Source organism: Pollicipes pollicipes, unplaced genomic scaffold (genome assembly GCF_011947565.3).
Source record: "Pollicipes pollicipes isolate AB1234 unplaced genomic scaffold, Ppol_2.1 Scaffold_4002;HRSCAF=4701_pilon_pilon_pilon, whole genome shotgun sequence".
Classification (NCBI taxonomy): domain Eukaryota; kingdom Metazoa; phylum Arthropoda; class Thecostraca; order Pollicipedomorpha; family Pollicipedidae; genus Pollicipes; species Pollicipes pollicipes.
The window spans coordinates 7,246,620-7,273,076 of record NW_023596420.1 but is presented as its reverse complement, the minus strand read 5'-3'; the positions used below and the strand labels follow the sequence as shown (position 1 = coordinate 7,273,076).

Here is a 26,457-nt window from a genome sequence, read left to right as displayed (position 1 = left end):
CTATTGAAACCCCACTTTCTCTAAGCACATGGTCAATACAAAGTGATGAGAAGGCGTATGGGTTGACTGAGTTATCAATGGATGATTTCGGCGACGAAGTACGTAGTCTGACACACAATGACGGTAGGCGAATGAGCAATAATTGAAGGAAGGTCGCCACATCATTTCCACAGCAGCTGAGAACGCTTGCAAGATCGTGTGCCGCGCAGGTGCAGCAAGGGAGAGCGCTGCAGTTGTGTTTGTGCAGCAGGTGCGGCAGCACAGCTCGCTGCAATACTGCACAGGTGTTGCAGGACAGAGCGCTGCAGCTGTGTTTGTGCGGGAGGTGTGGCAGCACAGCTCGCTGCAGTACCGCACAGGTGTTGCAGGACAGAGCGCTGCAGCTGTGTTTGTGCGGCAGGTGTGGCAGCACAGCTCGCTGCAGTACCGCACAGGTGTTGCAGGACAGAGCGCTGCAGCTGAGCTTGTGCAGCAGGTGTGGCAGCACAGTTCGCTGCAGTACTGCACAGGTGTTGCAGGACAGAGCGCTGCAGCTGTGTTTGTGCGGCAGGTGTGGCAGCACAGTTCGCTGCAGTACTGCACAGGTGTTGCAGGACAGAGCGCTGCAGCTGTGTTTGTGCGGCAGGTGTGGCAGCACAGCTCGCTGCAGTACTACGGCGGCCAGAAGGCGGCCGGCCGGCCGCTGCCAGCCGCCTACCGCGGCGTGGAGGACGACCCGCACCAGATGGGTGGTGACTTCATACTGGACGGCGCCGGCCGGCTGGCGCTGGTACACTGCAGCACGAGCCCGCCCGACCGGCCCTCCGTCCAGCACCTGTTGGAGACGCTCGGCCGCCTCGGTGACGACCAGCCCTAGCCGCGCCCACACGGCGCGCGCCGGCACCGGACCCGCATCCGTCGGCCAAGCTCGGCTGCTGCACAACTCCGCACGCCAGATTTCCGGGACAATCGGGCTAGATTAGAGTAGGTAGTGTGGTAGCTAGGGCTGTATCCCAGTGTCTCAGCATGGTGCTGGTCCTCAGGCCCCATCTGGTCCGCTGACACCAGGCCGCCGCGGACGGATCGCCAGTCTGACGGCTGGCTGGCTCCTCAGTAGGCCGTGGTGCGGCCTGAGAGCGCGCCTGGCGCCGCTCACGCGGAGATGGTGTGCTGCCGAGGGGTGGTGTCCGTGGCCGCGTCTCCACCTCAACCGCGGCCGGGCCGGGCAGGGCGGCGGACGGTGGCGCCGGCCAGATGGCAGCCGCCGGCCGAGCCCGCCGCCGGGAGCCGGCGGTCTGAGGCAGGCGGCGCCACCGTCCGACGTCGGCTCGGCCTGGACCGGACCTGAGCCGACATCGGCTCCGCACCTCCGCCTCGACCGCGGCCGGGCCGGGCAGGGCGGCGGATGGTGGCGCCGGCCGGATGGCGGCCGCCGGCCGAGCCCGCCGCCGGGAGCTGGCGGTCTGAGGCAGGCGGCGCCACCGTCCGACGTCGGCCCGGCCTGGACCGGACCTGAGCCGACATCGGCTCCGCACCTCCGCCTCGACCGCGACCGGGCCGGGCGGGGTGGCGGACGGTGGCGCCGGCCGGATGGCGGCCGCCGGCCGAGCCCGCCGCCGGGAGCCGGCGGTCTGAGGCAGGCGGCGCCACCGTCCGACGTCGGCTCGGCCTGGACCGGACCTGAGCCGACATCGGCTCTGCACACCGCCCCTCCCCGCTACGTCACAGCGTGCCAATGCGGCACCACGTGCTGTATTTCGCCAGCCACGACCGCCTCGCGGGGAGATGTATGTTTATCTTGGGGTCGAATCATGAGATCGGTGAGATTTAAAGGGCATTTGGTATCCCTGGTCATTCTCACTCTGACGGCATTTCCTCTGCCTTGCAGCTGACGGCGACACAGGTGTGACCTCAGGGCAAAGACCTCAGGAATGTCCTGACTAGAACACAGTTATGTGCGCTTGTAATGGTGGCTGTGCCAGCCCGCACATCGCACCGCTCCGGCGTCGAAAAACGCTGCTGTGTGTGCTCAGGCCAAGGTGAGCGTCAGGGAAAGGTCATTTGTGTTTAGTTGACAATGCTGCTTCAGGTAACATTAATTGAATTTAGTTGCATGACTGCTCTAAGTCAGTAGAATTGACCTGGATTTTACTTAATGCGCAAAGAGAGAGAAAACCTCGCATTTTTGTTCCAAAAGTGCTCACACCGCACAAGCCTACACTGGTTCCGACAAAGGTGATCCAACACAGCCGGCAAATGATCTGACCGTGTTGTATTTTGCCAAGGCAGCTGACCTTCACAGCTTGCTTGTCCTGAAATGTGTTGGGTTCACCTGGAGTGGTGCATAATTGATATCGGTGCACGATGGAATGGCTGATTTTAGACCCTCGGGCGATCCGGGCTCAATCCGGCATGGGGAATTATGAGGGTTGGGCTGTAGGCGTGCTGATAAGTCTGTGTTTTACGCTGCGCATTTTGAAGGAATCGCAAACGCCTCGGTTTGCAGATGCTTCGCGTCCTATGAACGGGTATGCGGATTGATTTATGGCCAGTGTGCTGGCATGGCATATCATTTAGCGTATGTTTTTGAAGTTCTTGAGGGCCAGCGAAGGATTGCGACTGTGCGCATCATGTTTTAATTGTAACCAGGGCATTGATAACATTTAATTTCAGGAATGTTTAATGGTTTGCACGGCGGGTAGGGGGCTACAAAGTGTATTCGTACCGATGTTTCGATGCCGTTTTTGGCTCACTGTCCATCACACCGACGGGTATTGAGCGCTCTGGTGTATTGCCAGTCGCCATTTGTCACTTTTCATTCCTGGTAATGAACCTGGACAGCAGGCTGTGAGAATTCTTGACGAAATGGCTCGAGGCCCAGTCAATGTTAACTAGAATGTGTTTGTTAATGCTACTTCTGCACATTTAACGCCGGGTTATGACGTGGTATGGGGCCGCCATGAGAGCATGGAACTTGGATGGACAATGCAGGCACGGAAGGCAACTTATGAAGGAGATACTGTAATCTTAAAACGCATCGTGGTATGAATACGTTTATGGCGTGATGTTTGCAATGTACAATTATCGTGACACTATGCGTGCTTGAACGTGTTATGTTTTACAAATCGCGGGTAATTCTTTTGATCGATGGACCTCAGTGTAGAATATATGGGTACGCATGGAAGATGTTTGTTGAACAAAGCTTGAAAACGAGGTGAAAAGGAGTCTGAAGATGTCTGGCTTTTATTTTTAGACGTAGACCATCTTCAGGTCAAATGATCAGGTGGAGGCGACGTTCTGTGCGAGTGAAGGGGAACGAGGTCCCCCTTTCGGGTAGGGGGCGTTAGTGGTTCGACAGCCACGCAACTTACGAAGAGGCCATCCCGATGCGATGAAAATTATAATGCTGAAGAGCGAGCCGAACATCGAACGTGAGGTCCGGAGCTCGGGACTCGTGAGGTGATAGCGACCCGCTGATGATAAGATGTTCTGAGAGAGATGGCGACGTCCACCGTAAACCTATACTGTGTGGATAAATCTGTATTTGTCCCGGGGGACAGCATGTGTATCTCCCTTGGATCTATTCCAGAGGGATAGAAGCCTACTGTCAGGCCCTTTGTCTGGGCGTATGAGCCATTTTAGGACATTTATTGCTAATGATCTGGAAAGCAGAAGCAGATGCTGACGGGCATGGACGGAATAAGATGCCCAAGCGCGAAGTAGCTAGCCGGTATGCTGTGATGCAACCTGTCTTAAGCATCACTTTCATTTTATTCTCCCCGTGAAGAAAGCGTTGCGTGCTTCTTCAAGGATTTCGCGCTGGCTGCTTTTCATGCTTCAGTTTTGTTTGCCCTCAGCGGTAATATCTAAAATAAGCTTGCTGCCACCAACCTTACTTGTCAAATAAGTAATACAAGACAATGGGCACTAAAATGGTTGAGCATGGAATGTCAAAATCGATTGCAACGCCGCCAAATGGGCCTCACAAGGGGCGAACGCTGGGTACGCTAGCGCATTCAAGACACTGCGCAGCCGACAAGTGGCCAATGCCCACACAAAAACGGCGAAAGCAAGCTCCATCGTCGTGTCTTTCTCACCTGCCGTCTTTCTCCGCTTCCCTTTTCCCTCCTGATGTGAAAACCACGCGGGCAGTGTTCTGAGGCTAGTACCTCACCAAAAGGCGGTGCTGGATCTGCTGCTGGTCAGATTTGTTTTTGCCGCTGCCGCTGGACTGGATCTGCATTTCGGGATAAACTCGGTTGTTCGTAGACCTGTTTTGCCTTTGGTACAATATTATTTCTAATGATCTTGTCATATGCGTTCGGCATGAAAGGGCACATTGTTCGAATGTTGGCTCTTGCACTGAAGTGACTACGAGCAATCTCATTCGGCCTGTGCATCAGAAATTCTCCGTGACTCCGACTCTGCCGTTCTGTGAATGCGTGCCGGTCCCGTGCCTCCACCGCTCCAGTCCACCCCGCACAAACCACCGCCCGTCTCTCCCCCTTACAATTAGGTCCTACACGGGCCCACGCTCCGCCGCGGCCCCCTCTGCCTCTTGCGGGGAGGAGCTGGTCATGACAATGCACCTGTACTCCCGTCGCCGCCCCTCGGCCGCGCTCTGTCGTCCGTCAAGGTAGCAACGCAGCCCGAGCCCCATACGCGCCCGCGCGACAGCACAGCGTCGGCGCTGGCGACCGCCGCCCTCGTGCGGACCACGCGCCCGAGCCCCTCCAGCACCTGGACTGACTGGAGCTTCGTACCTGTGTGACGTCATAGTCACGTGACCGCGTTTAAACCTCCAATGCGTAACAGTGAGGCGGTTGGCCTGGGAGGGCGCGCGCGGCGCGGCGGCGGCTGAGTGCCTGTGCGGCGGCGGAGCCGCGGTGAGCTGTGGGTGATCGTGCACCGGAGCGACGGACAGCACGCGCGCGCTCCGGGAGCGGGCGGCGGCCATGGCGGGGCACGCTTGGCGACTGCCGGCGTTGGTGTTGGTGGCTGCCGTAAGCCTGGCTGGCGCCGAGACGGAGGTCGGCGGCATCTACAGCCAACGGACGCGCTGGGGGCTGTCGCGCTCGCCGTACGTGGCCAGCAGTGACGTGCTGGTGGAGGCGTCGGGTGCTCTGGAGATCGAGGCGGGCGTAGTGGTGCGCTTCCGGCCCGGCATCGGGCTGACGGTGCGAGGCGGCCGCCTGCTGGCCAGGGTGAGTAGGGACCCGATCTGACCAGCTGATGGGGAGCGGCGCGGCGCCGGCCCCGTCCACCCCCGGCCCGCCGCCACCGTCGCGCGACCTTGAAGCGGGCCGACCCGTTCCTCGGCCGAGACCCACAGCCGCGGTCCCAGGCCGCTGCCAGTGAAGCGCTGCCGACTGCGATACCACGGATGGATGCTGGCTGCTGACTGAGCGGGCCAGTTCGCGGTTCGCGATTTGAAAAGATGACGCAAACGGACGGCCACTGTGTGGCAATAACTGATTCATGTCTTTGTCTGGAACTTCCTATCTATGTAGTTACGCGGGGGTACGGGCCGGGCGCCTAAGAGGGTCTTCGCCCCCGCCACCTCCTTAGCACATGAACAATTTGGCACCTTTTCGTCCCATGAAGGCACCGGCATTTATCATATGAAGCCTGAGGATGAGCGCACCAAATCCCAGGTGCGATGTACTTCTGAATCCAAGTGAAAGGGCGACTGGATGATGTGGGGTTGCCCTAAAAACATGGGTGTGCCTTGCCCGGGTGGAGGGGCATCCCCAGGCCAAAGGTAAGCACTTGAATTCGTCGGAATCTGTCAGCGGTTATGGGTGCAAAGTGACCTTTAACATCAGCGCCCTAATCCCCAAATCACCAGCGTTAGTGATGGATCGTGTTTACTGTTAATGCCCCAGCAGAGGCGCCTGTCACCCAGGCGTGGAGTGCGGTGTGATGGTAGAGGGACGTTTGAGGGTTCAAACAGAGCGGCACACCTGGCTGGTGGAAACTATAGGGATGTCCAATGCCTCGAATGCACAATACCCCAACTGGGGATGCCCACCGCCTTAGTGTACCGCAGCATAAAAAGGGAGTTGTTCACCATTACATTGAAATTCGAACTGAGAAGCAGGGGTGTAGGGGATACTGGAAAAGTGAATGTGGTGAAAGAAATGCTGGCTTGACGCAACATTTTTAACAGGAAGATAAGCGGGTGTTACAGGTCCCAAAGGGTAGCGGAGGGGGTGCTCCGCTGCGCTGTGAATAACTGGTGGCATGGCGTCATTATTGTTGACGTCAGAGCTACGTGATACAGGTTGACTGGGGACCAATCGTGCCGCTGGCTGCTGCGCTGAGTCACGTGCAAGTAGGGAGGGGTGCAGGCAGGACTTGTGGTGCCTAACATGTGTATAGGATTTGGACTGAAATAGCCATCCTGAAGATCATTCGGTGAAGTTCACAGCCCTGCCCATCTCAAGATCTAAACTCCTCTAAATTCTCAGCCAGGCACCCGTGAAAATGTGCAACCTTTTCGTGCAACTATTTCAAGGTCACCCAGACATTCATGACGCCATAGCTTCATTAAAATCCTGTCATTTCATTGACTATCTGACATGACATTGACGGCGATCAAAGCCAAGACAAATGTTTGCAAGCAAGATTTCCGGTTATAAAGGACGTTGATTCCCTCTCCATAGTGTTGTGCAAGATACGATGACGTAATCAAACAATGGCGCATTGAGGAGCATACTTACTATAATAGAGGGGCTGTGTTGTCTAGAGCAGTCTTTTCCACTTTATAGCATGTCATTTATTATAATAAGCTTGTTTCATCACATCTGATGTTTGCTGCAATATCTTCCAGTGTGGAGCATTTCCTTTAATAGGGGACTGCAGTCCCAAGCCAAAGTAAAGGTGCTTCCCAAACAAAGGTCATAATTTTAGTTTGGGAACCAGAGGTTAATGAGAGCTTACGATTGAAAGCATGGCAATGAGACTGCCAAGCGTTAACAACGCATAAATACATGCATAGTTTATAAAAAAGGTATACACAGACGACATTTTTCATGTGTAAAGGTATGTATTGCGTTGAGAACGGGCACCAATTGGAGCGCGTAAATTTAAAGCCAGTATAGGCAGACCTTGCTCTCGCACATGAACTGCGTGCTTCAGGATAATCATCCGCAGCTCGGCTTTCCTACGACAAGCACAGCCAATTATTATATGCCAAAACTCATCCCACGAACCCTCTTTAGTGCACATGGAAAATCTAAATACCATGAACCTGCTCTCGGGCTTAAAAAAAGCAAGGATGGAGCTCAGGAACAATTGGGAGATGGATTCAGTCGTTGACTGTCATTGGTTAGTCATTCAGGAGGCCTCCGCAAACTAAATGACCTGGAATGAATTCTGGCAAATGCATGCAAATGCGAATTCGAATTCAGATAAAAAAGTGATGCAGGATTTGTGTATGTATGTGTGCCACATATATTCAACACTATAGTATAGAAATGTCGGTGTCAAATATGTGGTACGGTTTCCATAACGATCTGTTTAGTTTCCGAAACAGAATGCATATTATTTATGGATTTTGATAAAAGTCCTTCCAATGTTTCAAAGCATGTAAAACTACCGAAATGCAGACCTTGCCCCCAGGACAATAAGGGGAACGTCTAAATCCTGGTAGACCAACGTTCATAAACGTAGACCCCTCGGGCGGTGTGCCCCATAATCCCAGCTAGGGACCGCTGACTGCGGCCCGGCCCGGCGTGCGGGCGTGCCCGCCCCATGGTCGCGTGAGTTGCCGGCGGGCACGCGGGCTCGCCCTCCACGGGGTCCACCCAGCTGCCGGCAGCCGCCAGCCAGCGCTGTAGGTCGATACGCTCCTGTCACTGCCAGTCAGCGCTGCAAGTCGATACGTCCCTGATACGCTCCTGTCACTGCCAGGCAGCACTGCAGGTCGATACGTCCCTGATACGTTCCTGTCACCCACCGGCCGTTGAACAAGATGACAAAGATTCGCAGCCAAAATGTCCAGTGCGGTCAGCAGGGCCGTCCCCTCGCCGCAGCCTCGAACAGGACTACCGCGGGGCGTGGCACTGCATCTTGGGCACATCCAGAGTTGGTGCCGTGCAATCCTTTACTGCATTCGTCCCCTCGTCACGGAGAGGTGTTGCGGACGGCAGTGGCACCCGCCTTTTGGGATGCTGGAGTACGCGCATTGCCGTGTTCATTCGCCGTCTGGTCATTCCGTGCGAGGTCGGCACGAGTCATCTACGCTGTTATAGACGTCAGCCACCGATCAGCTGTCATGACTAGAAATGCACCTGCATCATGGTGTGGGCACATGGTATAATTGATCTTTGCTTGGGGTCATATTCATTACGTGGAATATATGCGAGACGTTGGCGAAGATTTTGCCCAGGAGAGGGAGGGCAAAGATTGTCAAAACATAATTTAACCACTTTCCATGCAGGAAAATAGTTCAAATAGCCCTCTTTGGTGCTTAAAGTTGCAGTTTGTTTGATTTAAGGGCCCTGCTTGATTCGGAATATTATTTTGATGCATTGGAATACCATCCGTATATGCCGTTGTTCTGTTAGTTCTACGGGCATTATAAACTGCTAACAAGTAGCGGGGTCCAAATGCCAAATCCTGCTTACGCCACTGGATGCGAGGTTTTCGCATCGTCCTCAAGCGAGCGTGAGCCCTCAAAATGTCTGGATTGGTGTTGAATGACCAGCACTTCTGGGATCTGGCGTCTGTGGAATCAAACCGCACCTGGCGTTAATTTCATCCACAATGGTTTGTCTTCAGCACTGTCAAATCCATTCTGACAAACGATCTTGCTTTTGTCACGTTATTTTTTTCTTTTCGTATGGCGCTTCGCCGCCAGTGGCCATCAAACGGCCACGTGCCGCTAAGTCCCGCGCCGTGCATGTCGTTAATTTGGGGCTGACTGAGCTGGGGCGGCGCGTGACGGCCAGCGGATTGGCGGCGGCCGCGCTCAGTCCCATCCGCCGGCCGCAGCACCGCTAGCCCTGCGGTCCGCCGCCGCGCGCGCGCGCCCGTGGGAAGGCCGACGCGCCCCGCGGACTGGCGTGGACACCACGCACGTGTGGGGGACCGGGCCGCTGGGGCCGCTACAGCCGCCTGGCGACCATTTCCGCGGCACCGGTGACACGCACGGGGTCGATGGGCACGGCGTGCGGCTTTGTCGGATGTTCTTGGTCGGCGCCTGTCCGGGCGGTGCCTGGTGTCGTCTCTGGTGGACGGCACCGGTCACGTCACGGCTCGTCACGCGCCGTCACGCGCCGTCACAGCGGCCGGCGCGCGCCCGCTGGTGGCGCCGCGCCGCGTGATGCGTTTATTGCTCCCTCGTCAGCACGGCCGTTCGCCGCGCCAATCACGCCGCCGACGACGGTGCAGCTGGTTATTAGCCCGGCGCGGGGCGGGCCGGGTGCGTGTGCTCGTGTCGGGCCAGGTGTGCGTGTTTGTCTGCTGTTTGGTCCGACTGTAGCTCCGCTGACACCGCAGAGGCTCCAGACACGGCTTGGAGTGCAGCCCCGACGCCTGGTGCTTAACGGAGTAAACCTGCGTGATTTCATGCCACTGCCTTTTCAACAAGACAGAATCACCGATCTCTTCTAACTCCCTCAGGGGCTATGGAAGTTCTCTCAAGTTGGGGGCCAATGAGTACTTTTAGCTGTTGCTTTTATTGAACGTTAAAGGTGTTAGACATCATTCCAAACGTGATCTCCGTAGCATTGTGTGGAAATCAGCGACCCGCTTCCTTTACTGCCCCGAAGAAATATTTGGGTTTGCAGAGGCCGTAATCGTTGAGGTTTGTTTTATATATGTTAGATAAAGGTACGTTAATTAAATTGCATTTTAGATATGTAAAGCATTTTATATATAAGACATTTTAAGATATGCAACAAATTATATATATAACATTTTAGATACGTTAGCTAAATCATTTCTTTGGTCCGTCACCAGGACCAAAAAATTTGCGTGGAAAAACGTGACCAAATTGCGTTGTTATAGATGGCATGGCATTACGTGCACCCGTGCAAAGGATGGCTTACGAATGTAGTGGTTTATTTTGATAAGAGTGGGTTTCCAGAACGCTTCAATCTTGCGGAACACCAGCACACGTTAGCTTCGCGCCCCTAATCGGATGTAATCTCGTCAGGGGCGTCAAGGCATCTCGGCAACACGCTCACGCAGACTCGTCGGGCCGTCACTAGTCGGAAAGTCGGACGCCGGCCTACCAGGCTGTGGTTGGGTAGTGACCTGCGCAGTGATGGCCGCTGATGTATGCTAAGTGATATGGTTCAGTTAATACGTTTACCAGCTTTAAGGTTCGTTGTTTGATTGAAATGTACTTCCCACGGTTTACATAAGCTAGCTGTACTTCCTAATTTCGCCTGCAGCAAAGTGGTGCTAAAGTTGTGCATTCATTGTTACGGCTTCTTTGACGGCGTACCACAGTGGCGCTGCCTCGCTTTTGCAAAACGGGAAGTTGGTTGATTCCTTCAATCTTTTGCAATCACTCATTGACTTAAAATGGCTGCCTCATGTGCGTGCGTACGTCAGGCTTCTCACTTATCACGCAGACCTGAACTGGGCCGGTGGTGCTTGTGCTTCGGTATGCTTACAAGCGTGGCTGCATTGTCATAACCCGAACGCCGCGCTGGCTATTGTCAATGAGCACGCATGAAGAGCCTGAGGATGGTTATCGGCGGCCCCAGCTGTTTCCGTCCAGGCGAAGTGGCTGCATGTCGCCGAAGCTAAAGACGTTCGTCAGATGTTTCGCATATGTCCGAATGTGGCCCTGGAGCGAACGCAAGGAAGGAGACCGCCAATAAAGGAAAGTTCCCGGGCATGAGATTTCCTGTGTCGGCGCCCGACATGCTCTAACCTCGTTCTTATCTTCCGCGTGCGCGCACTGTGTTACTGGTAAGCCCGCCAGCCGCTGGCACCGGCCCTCCTCCTGCAGGATGTCCCCATGGGCAGCTGGCTGCTCATGGCCGCACACCGCACCACGTGGCCGTACGGCTCACCGCCATCTCCTGCCCGCGAGGTCGGGCATGGGTGTGGACTGCCATGCTGAGGCCCCGCTCTGCGCGCTATTGATCGCCATGCGCAGGCACGAGCGCCGACGGCCGGGTTGTTTGCGTCCAGCCAGGGACGCCGCGGGCGCAAGGCGGCAGCGCCGCGGCGCCACGCGCCCACGCCTTTCTCCGCTGGAGTGCTCAGCGGACGGCGTTTTTCAGCGGCGGGGGCTGTGAGAGTTGCAGAGCGTCCCCATGTTCGAAATAGGAATGCTGCTGGGATTTCTTTGTCATCTCGTTCATGAGATAGATAGGTCGACGGGAGGGGCGGGCTGGAAGTTTGTGAGATAGGTAGGTCGACGAGAGAGGGCGGGCTGGAAGTTTGTGAGATAGGTAGGTCGACGAGAGGGGGCGGGCTGGAAGTTTCATACGCGCGGCGGAGCACTGGATCTCAGCTTAGTGTATTGTGTGTCGATCGGTATATTCAGATTCCATTGTTTCGGGTGACACCGATGTGACAAAGCGAATGACGCATTACATACAGTGTCGTCGGTATGTGTGTCAGCGCAGGCTCACATGTCTTATGAAGTTGAAGTAGGGGGGGGGGGGGGAGGAAGGGCACACTGTTGCAGCAACATTTTCAAGGGCCGCGACTAGCGGTGGCCGTGTTAACGTCCGGAGACCTCGGTCGCGAACCGACCTCGATTTTCCCTTGTGGGTGTCTGACCGTGTGGCACCAGAAGCTGCGAACATCACAGAACCTATCCGCCCCTCCCGGCAGAACCCATCAGAGCACCTCCTGCCCTCCCCCTCCCCCGTCTCCACAGAGCCTATCCGCCACTCCCGACAGGACCCATCGGAGCACCTCCTCCCCTCCCCCTCCCCCTGTCTCCAAAGCGCTGAGCGCGGTCGGAACGCACCGCTGGAACGCCCTGATTGGCCCCGGCGCCCCACCGGAAATGCGGGGTTTCCGGCCGCCCGCTCATAACGCGGTCGTCGCCGCCGGCGGCGTCTGTGTGCCGGACACTCGAAACGCACCCGTGTTTGTGATTACTGCGTTTACGGACTGTAGAGCCTGGCGCGTGGTTTGCTGCACGCATTTCCGACCGAAGCGACGCCGTACAGGTGAACGCCGCCCACCTGATCACCGCGCCGGCCGGGCTGGGCCGGGCGGCGGAGACGGCGTGCCCCGGCGCCGCGCCCGGCAGCGCTCGGCCGGCCGTGGCCGGTCACACTGTGATGCCCCGCTTCACTTCACCCAGGCTCCAGCGGGGACAGGTGCCTGCTGGTCACGGCTGATTAGAGCGGTACAAGGGGAGACTCACCCTGCACACGGTCGACTGCTTCTCCAGACAAGTTTATGTGTGGACTCTGAATTCACGCAGAGAGCCATCGTTACAGCTGCTGGGACTTAGTCAAGCAATGCGAGCATTTGAGTGAATGGGTATAATTGACTATGCAGCGTTGTCAGAAAGCCCTTGGTGCGCTACTTATCATTGGTATTGAAGTGTCAGTGCGTTGCATGCATGTTGGCAGACACGACTTTCCAGTTGGCTGCGCGCTCGTCAGCGGTTCAAAACAGAGCCCAGTCCGATGCCGTGTCGGTCGCGGCCCCGCCGATCCTCGGCTGGTCAGGTACGACACACCACGCCCGGCGGGGTGTTGCTGGGCATACGCCTGACCGGGTATTACGGGGCACGCCTGGCCGGCTATAACGGAGCCGGATGACGCTGTTCCGGGCGACAGCCCGCGGCGCCGCTGGAGTGCGGCGTGCCTCACAGCCGGGCCCGCGATGTCGCTGGAGTGCGGCGCGCCTCACAGCCGAGCCCGCGGCGCCGCTGGAGTGCGGCGCGCCTCACAGCCGAGTCCGCGGCGCCGCTGGAGTGCGGCGCGCCTCACAGCCGGGCCCGCGGCGTCGCTGGAGTGCGGCGCGCCTCACAGCCGAGTCCGCGGCGCCGCTGGAGTGCGGTGCGCCTCACAGCCGGGCCCGCGGCGCCGCTGGAGTGCGGCGCGCCTCACAGCCGGGCCCGCGGCGCCGGCACCGGGACAACGTGCGCTGATGGCCGCTCGGTCTGGCACCAGCCGGGCATGGTCAACAGTTCAGATGCAGAGGTTCCTCTGCCCGCCCCCCCCCCCTTCGGACTGGGGCCAGAGAAGCCACATGTTGGCGCCCAGCCTTGCCACTGAACGAGATTCTTTCGTTGTTGATATTACGCCATAATGCCCATTGTGTTATCGACATATGTCCCCATACGAAGCCGATAGTTTTTTGTTGGCCTTGTGTCCAAAAAGTTCAAGTAGCTTCTTCTTCGACGTTGTGTTGGATTACGCAGCTATTATTCGGGAAAACATGACGAAGATGTGTAGATTGTGCCTACGCCGATGGACTTTCGCAGGCACATAGGCACAATGTCCAGTGGTGGCAAATGTCAAATTTGTCCGAACTGCTGCGAATCTCGGTCGGTGTTCTGCGCATTGGATCAGTTTCCGGTGCAAACAATACTTTGGCTTAGCGAACTTGGGGCGTGGCTCCGTACTCCCACCCCTTAGCTGCGTGGCTGGTGGTAATCCTTTCATCTCAAAGGAATTTAGAAGATAGGTTGTCAGCAACTGATGCAAATCCAGCAGTTTTGCGGCAGAGCCCAATGGATTCCCCGTGAGTCAGCCAGGGCAGAGAGAACCGGTTATATTTCCGAGTCAGCTGCTGCGGTGTGATTACACTGTGAGTGGCGTCTGCAGCCGGCTGAAGCCGCCTGGCTGTACCTGGTGTGATAGCAGCCCGGGACCGTCAGACGCGGTGGCGGGGGTGACGAGGCCCCGGCCCGACTCCGTCGGATGCGGTGGCGAGGGTGACGAGGCCCCGGCTCGGCTGGCGGGGTGCGGGGGTGACGAGGCCCTAGACGAATAGAACCTGCTTTGATTACGACACTGAGACAGGCTGCTGTAGACTGACCGGCGGCAGTTCCGGTGGAGCTGGGTGGCCCGATCATGCGTCAGCACCACTGGCTACACCACTGATCATGGCCTGCGCCCATCGCCGACACGCGGCGATGGGTGCAGGCTGCTGCCGCACGGGCGGCCCGCAGCCGGCGCGGCCGGCGTCCTGGTTAGCCCCCCGACTGCGAATCGTCTGCAGCGCGGTAACTCAGCTGTGCAGTGACCAGTAGGCACAACTGCAAACGTATTCGTAGGCATAATGATTGCACGGCTCCAGTTAGGTAGGCTAGGATAGATCTACTTAGATAAGCTGGGATAGATAGGTTAGTACACTATTACTCGACTGTGGCGCCTGGCCTCCCGCTGGCTCTGGGTGGGGGAGCGGGATGACGTACCCTGTATGTGTTTAGGGCTCGTCACGCCGCGGTGTGACAGGTAATGGTGCCAGCCGCCGCTACTGCCGCCGCTACTGCCGCCGCCGCCGCCGCCGCCGCCCGAGCGGCAGCGCGCGTGTGATTCATCGGCTGGGGCGGTCGCGCTGCCCCCGCCGACAGCGCCAACGCAGCTGCCGCCAGAGCTGAGCGGCCGCTGTCCCGACAATGTGCTTGTTCCTTACACGGTGTTAAAGCGAAGCGGTTGGGAACGCAGCGAGTCTCCTCTGGAGCGTTAGGAGGAGGAAGTCCCCAGTTTGTGAGGGCAATGTGCGTGATCTGAAGGTCAGCGGCGTGGAGTTTTCGCCGCCAGCAGTGGTGGCACTCGAGGCAGTGCAGGTTCTCACCACCTGCTTCGCGTCCAATGACCATTGGTCTCTAAGCAAGACACGCAAACCCTCTGGTGTGGAGCTGAGTCCTGACGGGCGACTGCGCGGGTGATCGGTGGCAGATTGTAAGCAGATTAGTGGGGCTCGATGTCTACGGGAGTCTGGTAAAACAAGACGCAGTTCCGTTTTTTAAGCGGTCTAGTCTTTCGGGAGACCGCGTTTCTACCGGGCGCACCGGGCACGACAGGTGAAGTGTGTGATATCGCATCCATCTGTTGCCTCCTGTTCATGTTGACACATTCATGCAATATGAAATAAAATAAAAATATTGACTGGTGGAGGACTTCGTACCGGGACGATTTTAACGCATCCTTAGTGTTCGAGGTTTGATGTGAAGAAGCCGTACCATGGAAGCACGGTGCTCTGCCACTGAAAGACGGCCGTCCTACGACAGATGTCCGCTGTCGCGGTCTGACGCGAAAATTGGATGATGGCTCACGCCTGACAAATTCACGTTCACCTGCGTTGAAGGGGATGGGGACCATGGAGTGATTGCTGCGCGAGCGTGAGCTGGTGAGTGATCGCGCTGCTTTATTCTTTCCTCACAGCTCGGCAGGAAGGAAAATAGCGCGTACTTAAATGTGTGACCGATGTGTAACGCGTCGGCTGATCAACCGCGCTCTGTGTGACTAAGCGACCGTCTGGGGACGGGATCGCGGTCCTTTTCAAGTTTGGTGCAATTCGCGGGACGCTTTGGGCGGTGACAGTTTGCTCTTTCTGATGATGGGGTCAAAGCCTATTTACAAGTAAGGCTCGATAGAAAGGACTTAGATACGCACAGGTCTTCGGGTGGCAGCGATGCTTCGAATGAGGCGCTGTGGGCGGGTATCGTTTAATGAGTCCAAACCACCACCATGGCGACTGCTCCTCCACCAACATTCACCGGTCATGACAGTGGTGGGAGCAGCCGCACACTGACGCTGGGTCTCAGGGTCTGACAGTGAGGGAGGGGGGGGGGGGGACTGAGACACGCTGCCTGAGGCGCAGGTGTGCATTGTTGAGGTTAGCGTGACCCCGACAGACTGTACTTGGAAGCAGCCTCTAGCGCAGGCTAGGCCAGGCTGTGGCTGGCCCAGCAGGCGTGGAGTCGGAATGCTAATGGGTCGGCTCCCGGAGTAAAACAGAGTTCAAATCGTGACGCTCTCACCTTGGATGGTGTGCCCTACCTCACGACGTGGTATTCGTCAGACGTGAGGAGATGGGCTTTGATGCCCGACAGTGTGGCCCTCGTGAGGTTATGGGCTTTGATGCCCGACGGCGTGGCCCTCGTGAGGTTATGGGCTTTGATGCCCGACGGCGTGGCCCTCGTGAGGTTATGGGCTTCGATGCCCAACGGTGTGGCGCTCTTGGGTTTTAGTTCCATTGGTACCGGCGATAAAGTGCCTGTTCCGAGACCTCTGAGGGTCAGTCTGCAGTGGAATGAGGAGTGCTTTCCCGAAGGCCAGGCTGCCTTCTGCGGGCGGCAGCAGTGATTGTGGTCATTAGCTGTTGGAAAGATGCCGTTTGGGTGGCATTGCGCGCATTTGGAGACGCGTGTCCAAAAGTGTGCAACAGTCCGTTAGAAAGTGATGCGAGCTTTCAGGCCAAGGTCATTGAAAATACTGAACACTTTTGATGAAAACCCCTTTCTGCGAGAACTAGAATGGCCGACATGCGACTGAACAAATTTTGGCCACTTTAATACACAGAATGCATCGTGATCTAGCTCCATTCATTCGAAAATTGTTCTCAAATGATTAACTTCAGATTGTTATGCTGTCTTTGGTAGGTAGGATAATATTTCCCGGACGCAGTGGGTGAAAATTTTAAGTTTGGAATGCAATGGTTCGTTTCTTGAAAGTTGGATGATTTAAGGTTTTTCCTGTTTGGCAATGTCCGTCAACGCAATCGAAGAACTTATGCCGATTACCGGTTTAGGTTATGTCGTCAAACTAAGACAAAAGATGAATATGTGTTTATCGGGTAATCGCCACAGTTGACTGAACCCTACGCCTCCCTCATTTAACTGAACTGAACTGAAGTAACCTCCCTCATTTGAGGTCGCAGCGCATTGTGTTCTAGACCGGTTTCGCAGTGTGCGACTTTGGCCACTTACCGGCCGATTGTCGGCGAACCCATGGGCCGAACCTGGTAGACATCAGGCAGTGATTCATAGATGGTGCACTTTCCAATACAATGTACATCTTGTTTCGCATCATATCACCTTGTTTTTGTTTTCTTGGTTTCTTCGTTTTGGTTTTACATCTTACTGTCTGCTTTGGTTGTAGAGAGCTGGTGCCAGCCATCAGAGACGCCCCTGGATGAGCGGATCCATGGTTAGCAGTCGATGGCGCGTGGTGGACTGCACAAGTTGATTCGCACTCTTGTCGTCATTGTATTGGTCTCCCCTCCGTCAAGTAGCGCTGCTTCGTGTCGCTGCAACACTGCAGCTCGTCGAAATCTAGATAAGATTTCAACCGTTAGGAGAATGGAGAAAGCTGTATTTTGTGGCCTATGGCAACGCATGAGGGAAAATCTCTTCTGATCTGGTAGATTGCATGCAGTTGTCTTCAAATGTAGACAGCACGACTTAACAACGATGCGCCTCGTGACGCTGCAAACGGCACGACTCTAATGTTAATATTTGGGAAGATATCAGTGTACAGGTGGAGCGGCGTCCGGGCTGAGTTGGCCTGGCTCGTGCAAATTTTAATTGCTCATCATTGTTGAAGCTAGACTTGCGCGAGTGACACCGCACTCACGCGCACTCGCTTGGTGTGTGGCATCGCTCCTAACGGCCAAAGTAAGTCTCAACTTTGACGATCTGTGTTGACAACCACCAGTGTTGAGACAAAAGGGGCTTTGGTTTCCATTGTTGTTTGCGCTTGGCCAGCTTGTCGATATGCGCCGCGTGATGAAAAGTAGCTGGCTTGACGAACCACACGGGAGCCAGGCAAAGATTCCGCGGTGATCACCAAAAGTATCGCCGGACAATTTGATGCCTCGCGCTGTCCCGTTTGCTAATGACAGCCGTATGCCGCGGAAGGGCACACAAAAGCGGCCGGACCATCGCTCTGCGCGCGGACCGTGACTGGTGTGTGTTCGCTCGGGCGACCCGGCGCCACCAGACCTGAATCGGACCGTGCCTTTCCGGTCAGATGACCGGCGGCTACGGAAGCGGCCCATTCGGCCCGCAGCGGCCGCCGCCGCCGGCTGTGATTACACCCATGCCGAGCGGCCGCTTAGTGCTGGGCTAGGTGGCGGTGTGCTGCGTTAGTGGTCGGCGTTAAGTGCTCATGCCACTTAGTGTTGGGGGTAGCACCAAGTGCCTGCTATTATATTGATGGCCTAGGATGTTGCGTTTCTTGGAGACTGAATACTGGCTTCGCCAGGCACTTCCGCTCTTGATTCGAGTGACCTTATTCTGCTCGTCACTCTCCAATGACGAGTACCCCCACAGGCCATCACATATCTTAAAAAGCAACCAGAGCCAGGCGAAAAACGGCATCGGATAGCTCGCGTCATACTGCAATCGGCCAGCCCGCGTAACGCTGCATCAGACTGATGGCATTTGACACGAGTGCAAGTGACGTTTGATGTGGCAAATCGAAGCCGGCAATAGGATAACGCAGATTGGCATCTGACACTAGTGTAAATGGCGTTTTAGGCAATATATATATATATATATATATATATATATATATATATATATATATATATAGTAAACCAAGGAACAGGATAACATAGATATATTTTTACCTCGCCTGGCCTTGGATGATCTGATCCCTAAATTGCAGTCCATTGAATCGAACCACATATTGTTAGCATTTGTTCAGAACGGGCAAATACAAACGGCACAGCGCCCTTTAATGTGTATGGCAGATTCTGCATGAAACCTCCGCCATCTGTTCCCCGCCTGTGAGTCTGACCGGCATGGCCTAGTCAAAAAGGTCATCACGTGTACATTTGACAGTCTTACGTCAAGTGACGCCAATGAACTGTCAGGAAAGTTGCGGGGCTCTGAGGCCTTTAGCACGGTCCAGTCACCTTAGTTCAGTGATCTGGGTGAATCACACTTGTGCCACACACTGTTAGCCAAAATTGCGTGCACGCGACCTCTGTGGTAGCCGCATTAGCCAGCCGAAAAGCCTGCGTGCGGGCGCTCCTGTAAAGGCACTGTCACACTGGGCGGATACGATCACAGCACAGCAGCCATGCCGCAGAACACCGGGACGATGGTCCACGCGTTCGGCGCTGCTTCCGTCGGATTTGTGACGCACGTTCACCTGCCGCCCCCCGGTGACGCCGACAGCTGTGCAGTGCTACAGCTGACAACTCGGCTGGCGGGCAGACTTGTGTAACTTTGCTGGCGGGTGGACTTGTGTGACTTGACCAACGGGTAGAATTAACGGGTAGAATTGTGCGACTTGGCTGACGGGTAGATGTGTGTGACTTGGCTGGTAGTTAGGCTGATATGACTTGGCTGGCGGGTAAACTTGTGTAAATCGGCTGGAGGGTAGATTTATGTAAATCGACTGGTGGGTAGGCTTGTACCACTTGGCTAGCTGGTAGACTTGTTGCGCGACTTGGCTACCGGGTAGCATCATTGTGTAATTCGACTTGCGGGTAGAGTTGCAGCATAACCTGGGTATCGAGCAGACGTGTCGCACAGTTCGGCTGTCTGGCTGATGTGTTGGACAGTTCGGCTGTTGGAAGGACGTATCGCACAGCTCGGCTGTCGGGCTGATGTGTTGGACAGCTCGGCTGTCTGGCTGATGTGTCGCACAGCTCGGTTGTCTGGCTGATGTGTTGGACAGCTCGGCTGTTGGACGGATGTATCGCACAGCATGGCTGTCGGGCGGACGGTGGGGGGGGGGGGGGGGGGCAGACCGACAGTCAGTTGCTGGGCTGTCGTGAAATTCGGCTTGTTTTCACGGAACGCTGGCGTTGCTTCAATGAGCGCAGATGCTGGCCGGTAGTGACCAGTCGGTGGCCTGTTTTGGACTTGGACGCCAGATGGCCCATCAGGGCCTGATTTTGATGAAGGAATCGGTGTTAAGGTGCTAAACTCAACATATGGTTTACCTAACAACGCCAGCTTACGCTAGGAGTATAGTTCTTCGAGCGGGAATATTGTCACTATCGGCTTGCCTCCATGATTGAAATGCAACGTTTCCAGCCATCTCCGCCTGGGATATCTACGGCGCTGCCATGAATGGCAGTTGCTTGCCAGCTATGTCTGTTTCGTCTTGACCTGTATACGTTTGACCCGGCAGGGCAAGGACAGAGAACCGGTCGTCATGACGACCACGGTGGATGAGGTGGACGCACTGCCCGGCGCCTCGCTGCGGCTAGTGGACGGCCCGTCGCCCTGGGAGGGCCGGGTCCAAGTCTTCCACAAGGACCACTGGCGGTCCGTTTGCACCAACTCCAGAAAGTGAGTTAAGCGCTGCCGGCTGTTAGCCACGCTCGCCTCTCGCCAGCCCACGTCTGCCGCCCTGTCCAACGTCCTCGGTCCTGTAAAGAACTTCAGGAGCTGCGCAAAAACCGGATTATGATTTGCGTCTTGTTTTTGTCGTTCGAAACACGCTATCGCTGCGGCCTGCCCGCTTTGACGCTGGTCACATTCCATGCGTTTGGAGGGATGCCAGTGGCTTGAGCATCAGTTTCTTATGACGTCAGCCTGCTGCCTCTGTTTGGTGACGGGTCCCTTGGTGATGGGTATCCATTGACTTTTGCAATATCTGAAACATTCATTGGTAAACAACCTGGGAACTATGTACACTTTTCCGTCATGCGCACACCAGTATGTCATTAGGCATGCTATCAATGGCTGCTATGGATGCATCTCGTAGTACCGTCATCATGTGGCCTGAACACATTAATTTCAGATCAAGAGAATACAATTTTTTGTGAAGCCGTCTTCTTATTTGTTAATGCCATTGCTGCTGTTTCGTCACCGGCCCCTTATCCGTTCTAGTGACTCACTCTGGAGCGGGTGGAAGTCGAGGTAATGGGCCTCTGCTCGGCTGTTTACCTGTGGGCTGTTTATGTGTTCCGCCCGTCTGCTCAACTGTCCGCTTGCCTGTCGGTCCGCCTGTCTGCCTGCCCGCCCGCCTGCTTAACCGTCCGCCCGCCTGCTCAACTGTCCGCTTGCCTGTCTGTCCACCTGTCTGCATGTCTGCCCGCCTATCCGCCTGTCTGCATGATTTTCCGCCTGCCTGGCTCTGTTTTTAGCGTTCTGTTGGAAATCTCCGCTTTCGCAGCTGGAACTGGAAGACCTTTGGCCGGGGCGATTGTATTGGCCTGGTTTTATATTTGTTATGAAAAAGAGTTTTCGGCAGACCCAGACATCTCCTCTTTCAATTACCAATTCTAGTTTATGGTGGCCGTAGGAACTTATCCGTAACCTGAAATGTGAAGTTGTGCACTTGAAGTGGTTGTTGTCGGATACCTTCGTAATGACGCCACATGGAACGGGCCAGCGAATATCTCCAGATCCGTCTGCGCTCCAAAGCCCCCAAATGCTGTCACGGATCATGACGCATGTCCTGCTGTTGCCGCCCATCACGTCATGGAAGCATACCGAGCATGCTCATCATGGCGGCGCAAATCAAACTATTTGGCTGAGCACAAGAGTGCACAAAGGCCTTTCGTGCTGCTCCTGTATCTGTCCGTGAAAGTCCATGTGCATTACACAACACTCAGTACAATCAGTCTTGATGCAGAAAGCATTTTACAACTCATTTTGGTCGTACACATACCGTGACAGCCTGAGAACGGTAGGCCGCATTTTTCTAAAACAGTCACAATTTGTTGTGACATTTGTTGCAGCTCTGCAGAGAAGCCGAATTTTGACGCCTTTTGAGAAATTGGTGCCTCAAAATTTTGATCATCAAAATTTTGTCCCGGAGGGTTTGGAGTGCAGCTGCAAAAGATAAACGGACATTCTTAATTCATCCTGCATGAAACTAGGTCAAAACAATCATCCTTGATGAAAGAGGCAAACATGAGTATGTCACGCTTCCTTAAGTTGTGGGACGTGAGTTTCAGTCTGGCTGCTCCGGGTCAGCTGACCTTTGCCCTGGCGTGCTGGTCGGTTCGGCCTGACCTGACGCCGGCCTGGCGTGTACTATTGCCAGAAAACCCAGGGGCGCACCCAGTATTACGGTAGGACCGGGGAAGACAAGCGGCTGGCCTGGAGACTGCTAGGAATGACACAAAATCCGTTTGAAAGCATTGTATCGGTGAGTGTTGCCAAGACAAAAGCCAGGCGTGGACGTAACCACGTCCTAAATGTTGCTGGGACCCATTTCTGTTTCGATGCCACTGAAGACGGCCAAACCACAACAGTAATCTGCCTAATTTGCCCAAACGTTGCTGGGACCCGAACCCTTCTGACCGTCGGTGTTGGTTGCGCCCATGCTGCCAGGGTGTTGCGCGGTTTTCACGAGAGTGGTTGTTCGACATCGCCACGAAAACGCCCAAGACACCGAGCTAGGACTAGGCGCTAATCCCTAAGCATCAACTCACGTCTTGAACCTCTCCGCGATGTAAATCGCTCTAACGCGCCTCCAGCCATTTACCCACCAAGCCGTGACCATCAGTGCCCCGGACCGGAGCCGTTTTATCGCCCGTTGCGGCTGGGAACTGTGTGGCCTGGGGCCGTTCACCCCGTGGTGACCTTCCGCCGCCTCTGACCCCGCCTCCCGGAGGTCAGACGACCCTGCTGCACATGACATCCGGGCCTCCTGTCGGCCATCGGCACGCAGGGTCCAGCTCATTGTCCCACCTCACCTGCGGTGACCAGGCCACCTTTATTCCGCAGATCCGCCACCCTCTCACCCCTGCGCCGCCGCCTGGCTGTGTTTACCGGATGGCTGGCGGCCGCCGAGCGTGTGTTGGCGTCCGGAGGGCACGGGTGTTGACTGGCTTGATCGGTTTGTGCGGAGCTGACGACGCGCCGGCCGTGGGGGCCAGGGGCTGTCAGTGGATCAGACTCAAACGGTCCGGGGAAGGGCCGCTGCACACGCTACCGCGCGACGTTTGTCCCGGCATACGTAGCGACGAAATCAGTTTGTGTAACGGAGCGGGCTTCGCCTCCAGCCATTGTTCTCCGGCTGCGTGGGCCCGCATTCTCAGCGAGCTATGAATGGCACATACCTGTTTTTGAACATTGCGATGCTGCATGCCGGAGTTTCAGGTCTCCGAAGTTTTGCGTTCTCAACTGGATTTGACGCAAGGAGTGGCGATGATAGGGCTTTCTGTCATTTCCACATGCAGGTGTCGCTATATGGCACAAAAAATAAAACGGCATAACTGGCAGTATGTCATCAAAAGTAACAATGCTGGCTGGCGCATGATACTAGTACTCGGCATAAATAGCGTGTGTTCGTGCGACCCTTAAGTAATCTCTTAATGGGATTGTTCCACATTTGTGTGGGATTTTGAGCTGAAGTGGCCATCCTAAACCTAAAGATTATGAGGTGCAGTCCACAGCTCTGCCCTTCCTAAGACCCAGTCCATCTAGTGTCTGAACTTCACGCCCGCGAAGACTTGCAGACTTCTTCGTGTGCAGAGTTTTTCAAGGTCACCTAGGTATCCATGACGCCATAATAATGTTATTCAATTCCTGCTATGCCATTGACCATGTGGTGATCAAGGCTAATATAAATATTATTGTCGAATCGTTCATATGTTACGTTTGTGAGCGCTACTTCCAGATATGGTATCTGTGGACTGGCTGTCAATCCATGTTCGAGGTACAATTACGCAATCAAACAATGGCGTGTAAAGGAAAATATTTGCTAAATAGATGAATTGTGCTGTCTAGAGCTGTCTTTTCCACTTATAGTAATATCTGCAGTTATGAGTGAGCGCATTTCATTATGTCTGATGTTTACTTCATATTTTCAAACGCGGAACATTCCCTTTAAGACTCGAAGTCGGGAACTAAGGTGCCGCCGAAGTACGGAGACCAGTTCTGGATGTTCGACATTCTCAGAGCGGGGCATGCCGCCCACACCAGTCGAGCTTAGCAAGGGTATGAGATAGTGGTCCGCAGGCCGAGATAGGCTCCTCGCAGGCCAGCAGTATTCCCCTTGAAGACCACCACAGGCCCGTTTGCAGTTCAGTGGGGTTCTCCTTGCTGTTCAGAAGGGGCTTTTTACAGCAGTGTACTATTGAAAATACAGAAGGGCTTTTGTCACAAGCCAGCCAGAGCCATTCTTGGGAACCAACAAGGGGCCCGTTGGTCATGGTAACGAAGACCGATTATTGCGCCGCTCCTGAAGGCACGACCGCGCTCAGCCCAGGTCCTGTGGTTGGACAATAAAGCGGATGCTATTGGTGTTGACAGCGTATACATATAATCAGAAAGCGTAATGAACGGTCAGGCGAGGGGCAGACAGGAGTGCGGGAAAAACTGAGTCATTTGTTGGCGGATTTAGCAGGGAATGGTTTGGTAAAGGGACCTTAAATGTCGTGTACGTATGATCGAATGGTTGGATTTAAGGCAAACAGCGTTATGTATGTTATTTATTTTGATGTGTGTGGATGTGTATGTTATATCGGGGAGACAGGGGGACTTTATACACCCGTGGGGCAAACCATGTATGAACTGTCAGGGGAGAAAGAGCATCGGTGGAGTGTCCCGTATCCATTTTCTAGAACTCACTGGGCCACTCGAATAATGATGTATCATTTGTTAGCTTTGAGAGGATGTAGAGCAAAAATGTGACGTATGGGAGGCTCAGGGAAAGAAATTGGATTGCTATGTCGGGAACATCACACCTTCTAGGGGTACTCAGCGTAAAAACCAACGTCTAATGCACAAAATTCTTTAAATATATGTCCTAGGAGAGGCCAACCTGCAACCAACGCGCATGTATCAGTTCTTAGTGAACGGTGGGACGTGTAAAGAAGGGCTGTCCCAAGGGTTGTGGAGACTGAAGCAGGCTCAAATAGAATCGAAAAGTATCATTGCAGAATGTTGGCACACACACACACACACACACACACACACACACACACACACACACACACACACACACACACACACACACACACACACACACACACACACACACACCACACACACACACACACACACACACACACACACACACACACACACACACACACACACACACACACACACACACACCACACACCACACACACACACACACACCACACACACACACACACACACACACACACACACACACACACACACACACACACACACACACACACACACACACACACACACACACACACACACACACACACACACACACACACACACACACACACACACACACACACACACACACACCACACACACACACACACACACACACACACACACACACACACACACACACACACACACACACACACACACACACACACACACACACACACACACACACACACACACACACACACACACACACACACACACACACACACACACCACACACACACACCACACACACACACACACACACACACACACACACACACACACACACACACACACACACACACACACACACACACACACACACACACACACACACACACACACACACACACACACACACACACACACACACACACACACACACACACACACACACACACACACACACACACACACACACACACACACACACCAGGACAGCAGCCTGAAGGGCTCGCCACAAAAACGTGGGTCCCTGTCGCACCGGTCTTTGCTGGTGTCATGTCGCTCTTTGCCGGTGTCATGGTGTTTAGCGTGGGCAAAATCGTTGATGCCAAGGAGTGGAGGCCACTTCCCTGTTTACTTCGATTCTGTTCATGGATAATGGGAGTAGCTCCCTCATGTTTTCGTAATTGGATGCACGGCTGGTCATGCAGGGGTCATAGCTAGCGTGCTATGCGATATGCTGGCTGCTTAAGTTGAAGTGGCGTCTTATTTACTGGACTCGTTAAATATTGTGTACGATGTGTGCACGATGATGTAGATGAGCATGATACTCAGTGTCTACCCTATGCACTGAACCCGAGGCTGATAAGCTATTACCGAATATCATTTGGATTTCGACCAATATTTCGACAAGTAGACATGATCGTTACATCACCGAAGCAAACAAAAACATAACACCAACGCGCTAAGATCTTGAAGTGCGTGTAGCCTGCATATAGATATTCAATCTGTGCTGTCTTTTGTTCCCAAGCTTGCGGTGAGAATCCTCTCTATTTTCGCCGTAGTTGATTGGTGTTTTCATCCATGTAAAATTTATGAATTACTCCAGAAGTGCATGAATTGATACGTTCAGTAGGGTGCATGGGCGCAGAAGGACATGGACGCGGAGGGACATGGAATGGACGCGTGGTTTCCTTTTCAGGGACCCACCCCTACTGAAGCCTTTGTAGAACGCCCACGCGTGGGCTGAGTAGCATTGGTCGCGTGCCGATTCGCTTGCAGGCGATGCGTGATCAGACCTGGGTGGGCTGCCCGTAATTGGTACCGAGTGGGCCTTGAAACAAAAGGCAATCGTCGAAATGCTTGTGTTGACATTACCTGCGGATGTCGAAACAGCACCGGCTGATGCGGCCGGTGACGGAGGGCCCGGCGGTGGAGCGACGCCAGTGGCGGATGACGCGATGGGGCCGGTGGGCGACTGTCCGCCGCCGCGGCACGCGCAGCACGCTCTCGCTCTCGCGCGGG

At 54.9% G+C, this 26,457-nt stretch overlaps 1 protein-coding gene across 1 annotated transcript in view; it reads left to right on the top strand.

The window, feature by feature from the left end:
* The first annotated feature begins 4,934 nt into the window (after positions 1–4,934).
* The window catches only part of LOC119093473 (protein bark beetle), a 57,212-nt gene continuing 35,689 nt past the window's right edge, over positions 4,935–26,457 (top strand). The window contains exons 1-3 of the mRNA XM_037216428.1: positions 4,935–5,183; positions 20,016–20,176; positions 20,720–20,749. Of these exons, the coding sequence (XP_037072323.1) occupies positions 4,935–5,183; positions 20,016–20,176; positions 20,720–20,749 (440 nt within the window). The remainder of the gene's footprint in view (positions 5,184–20,015; positions 20,177–20,719; positions 20,750–26,457) is intronic.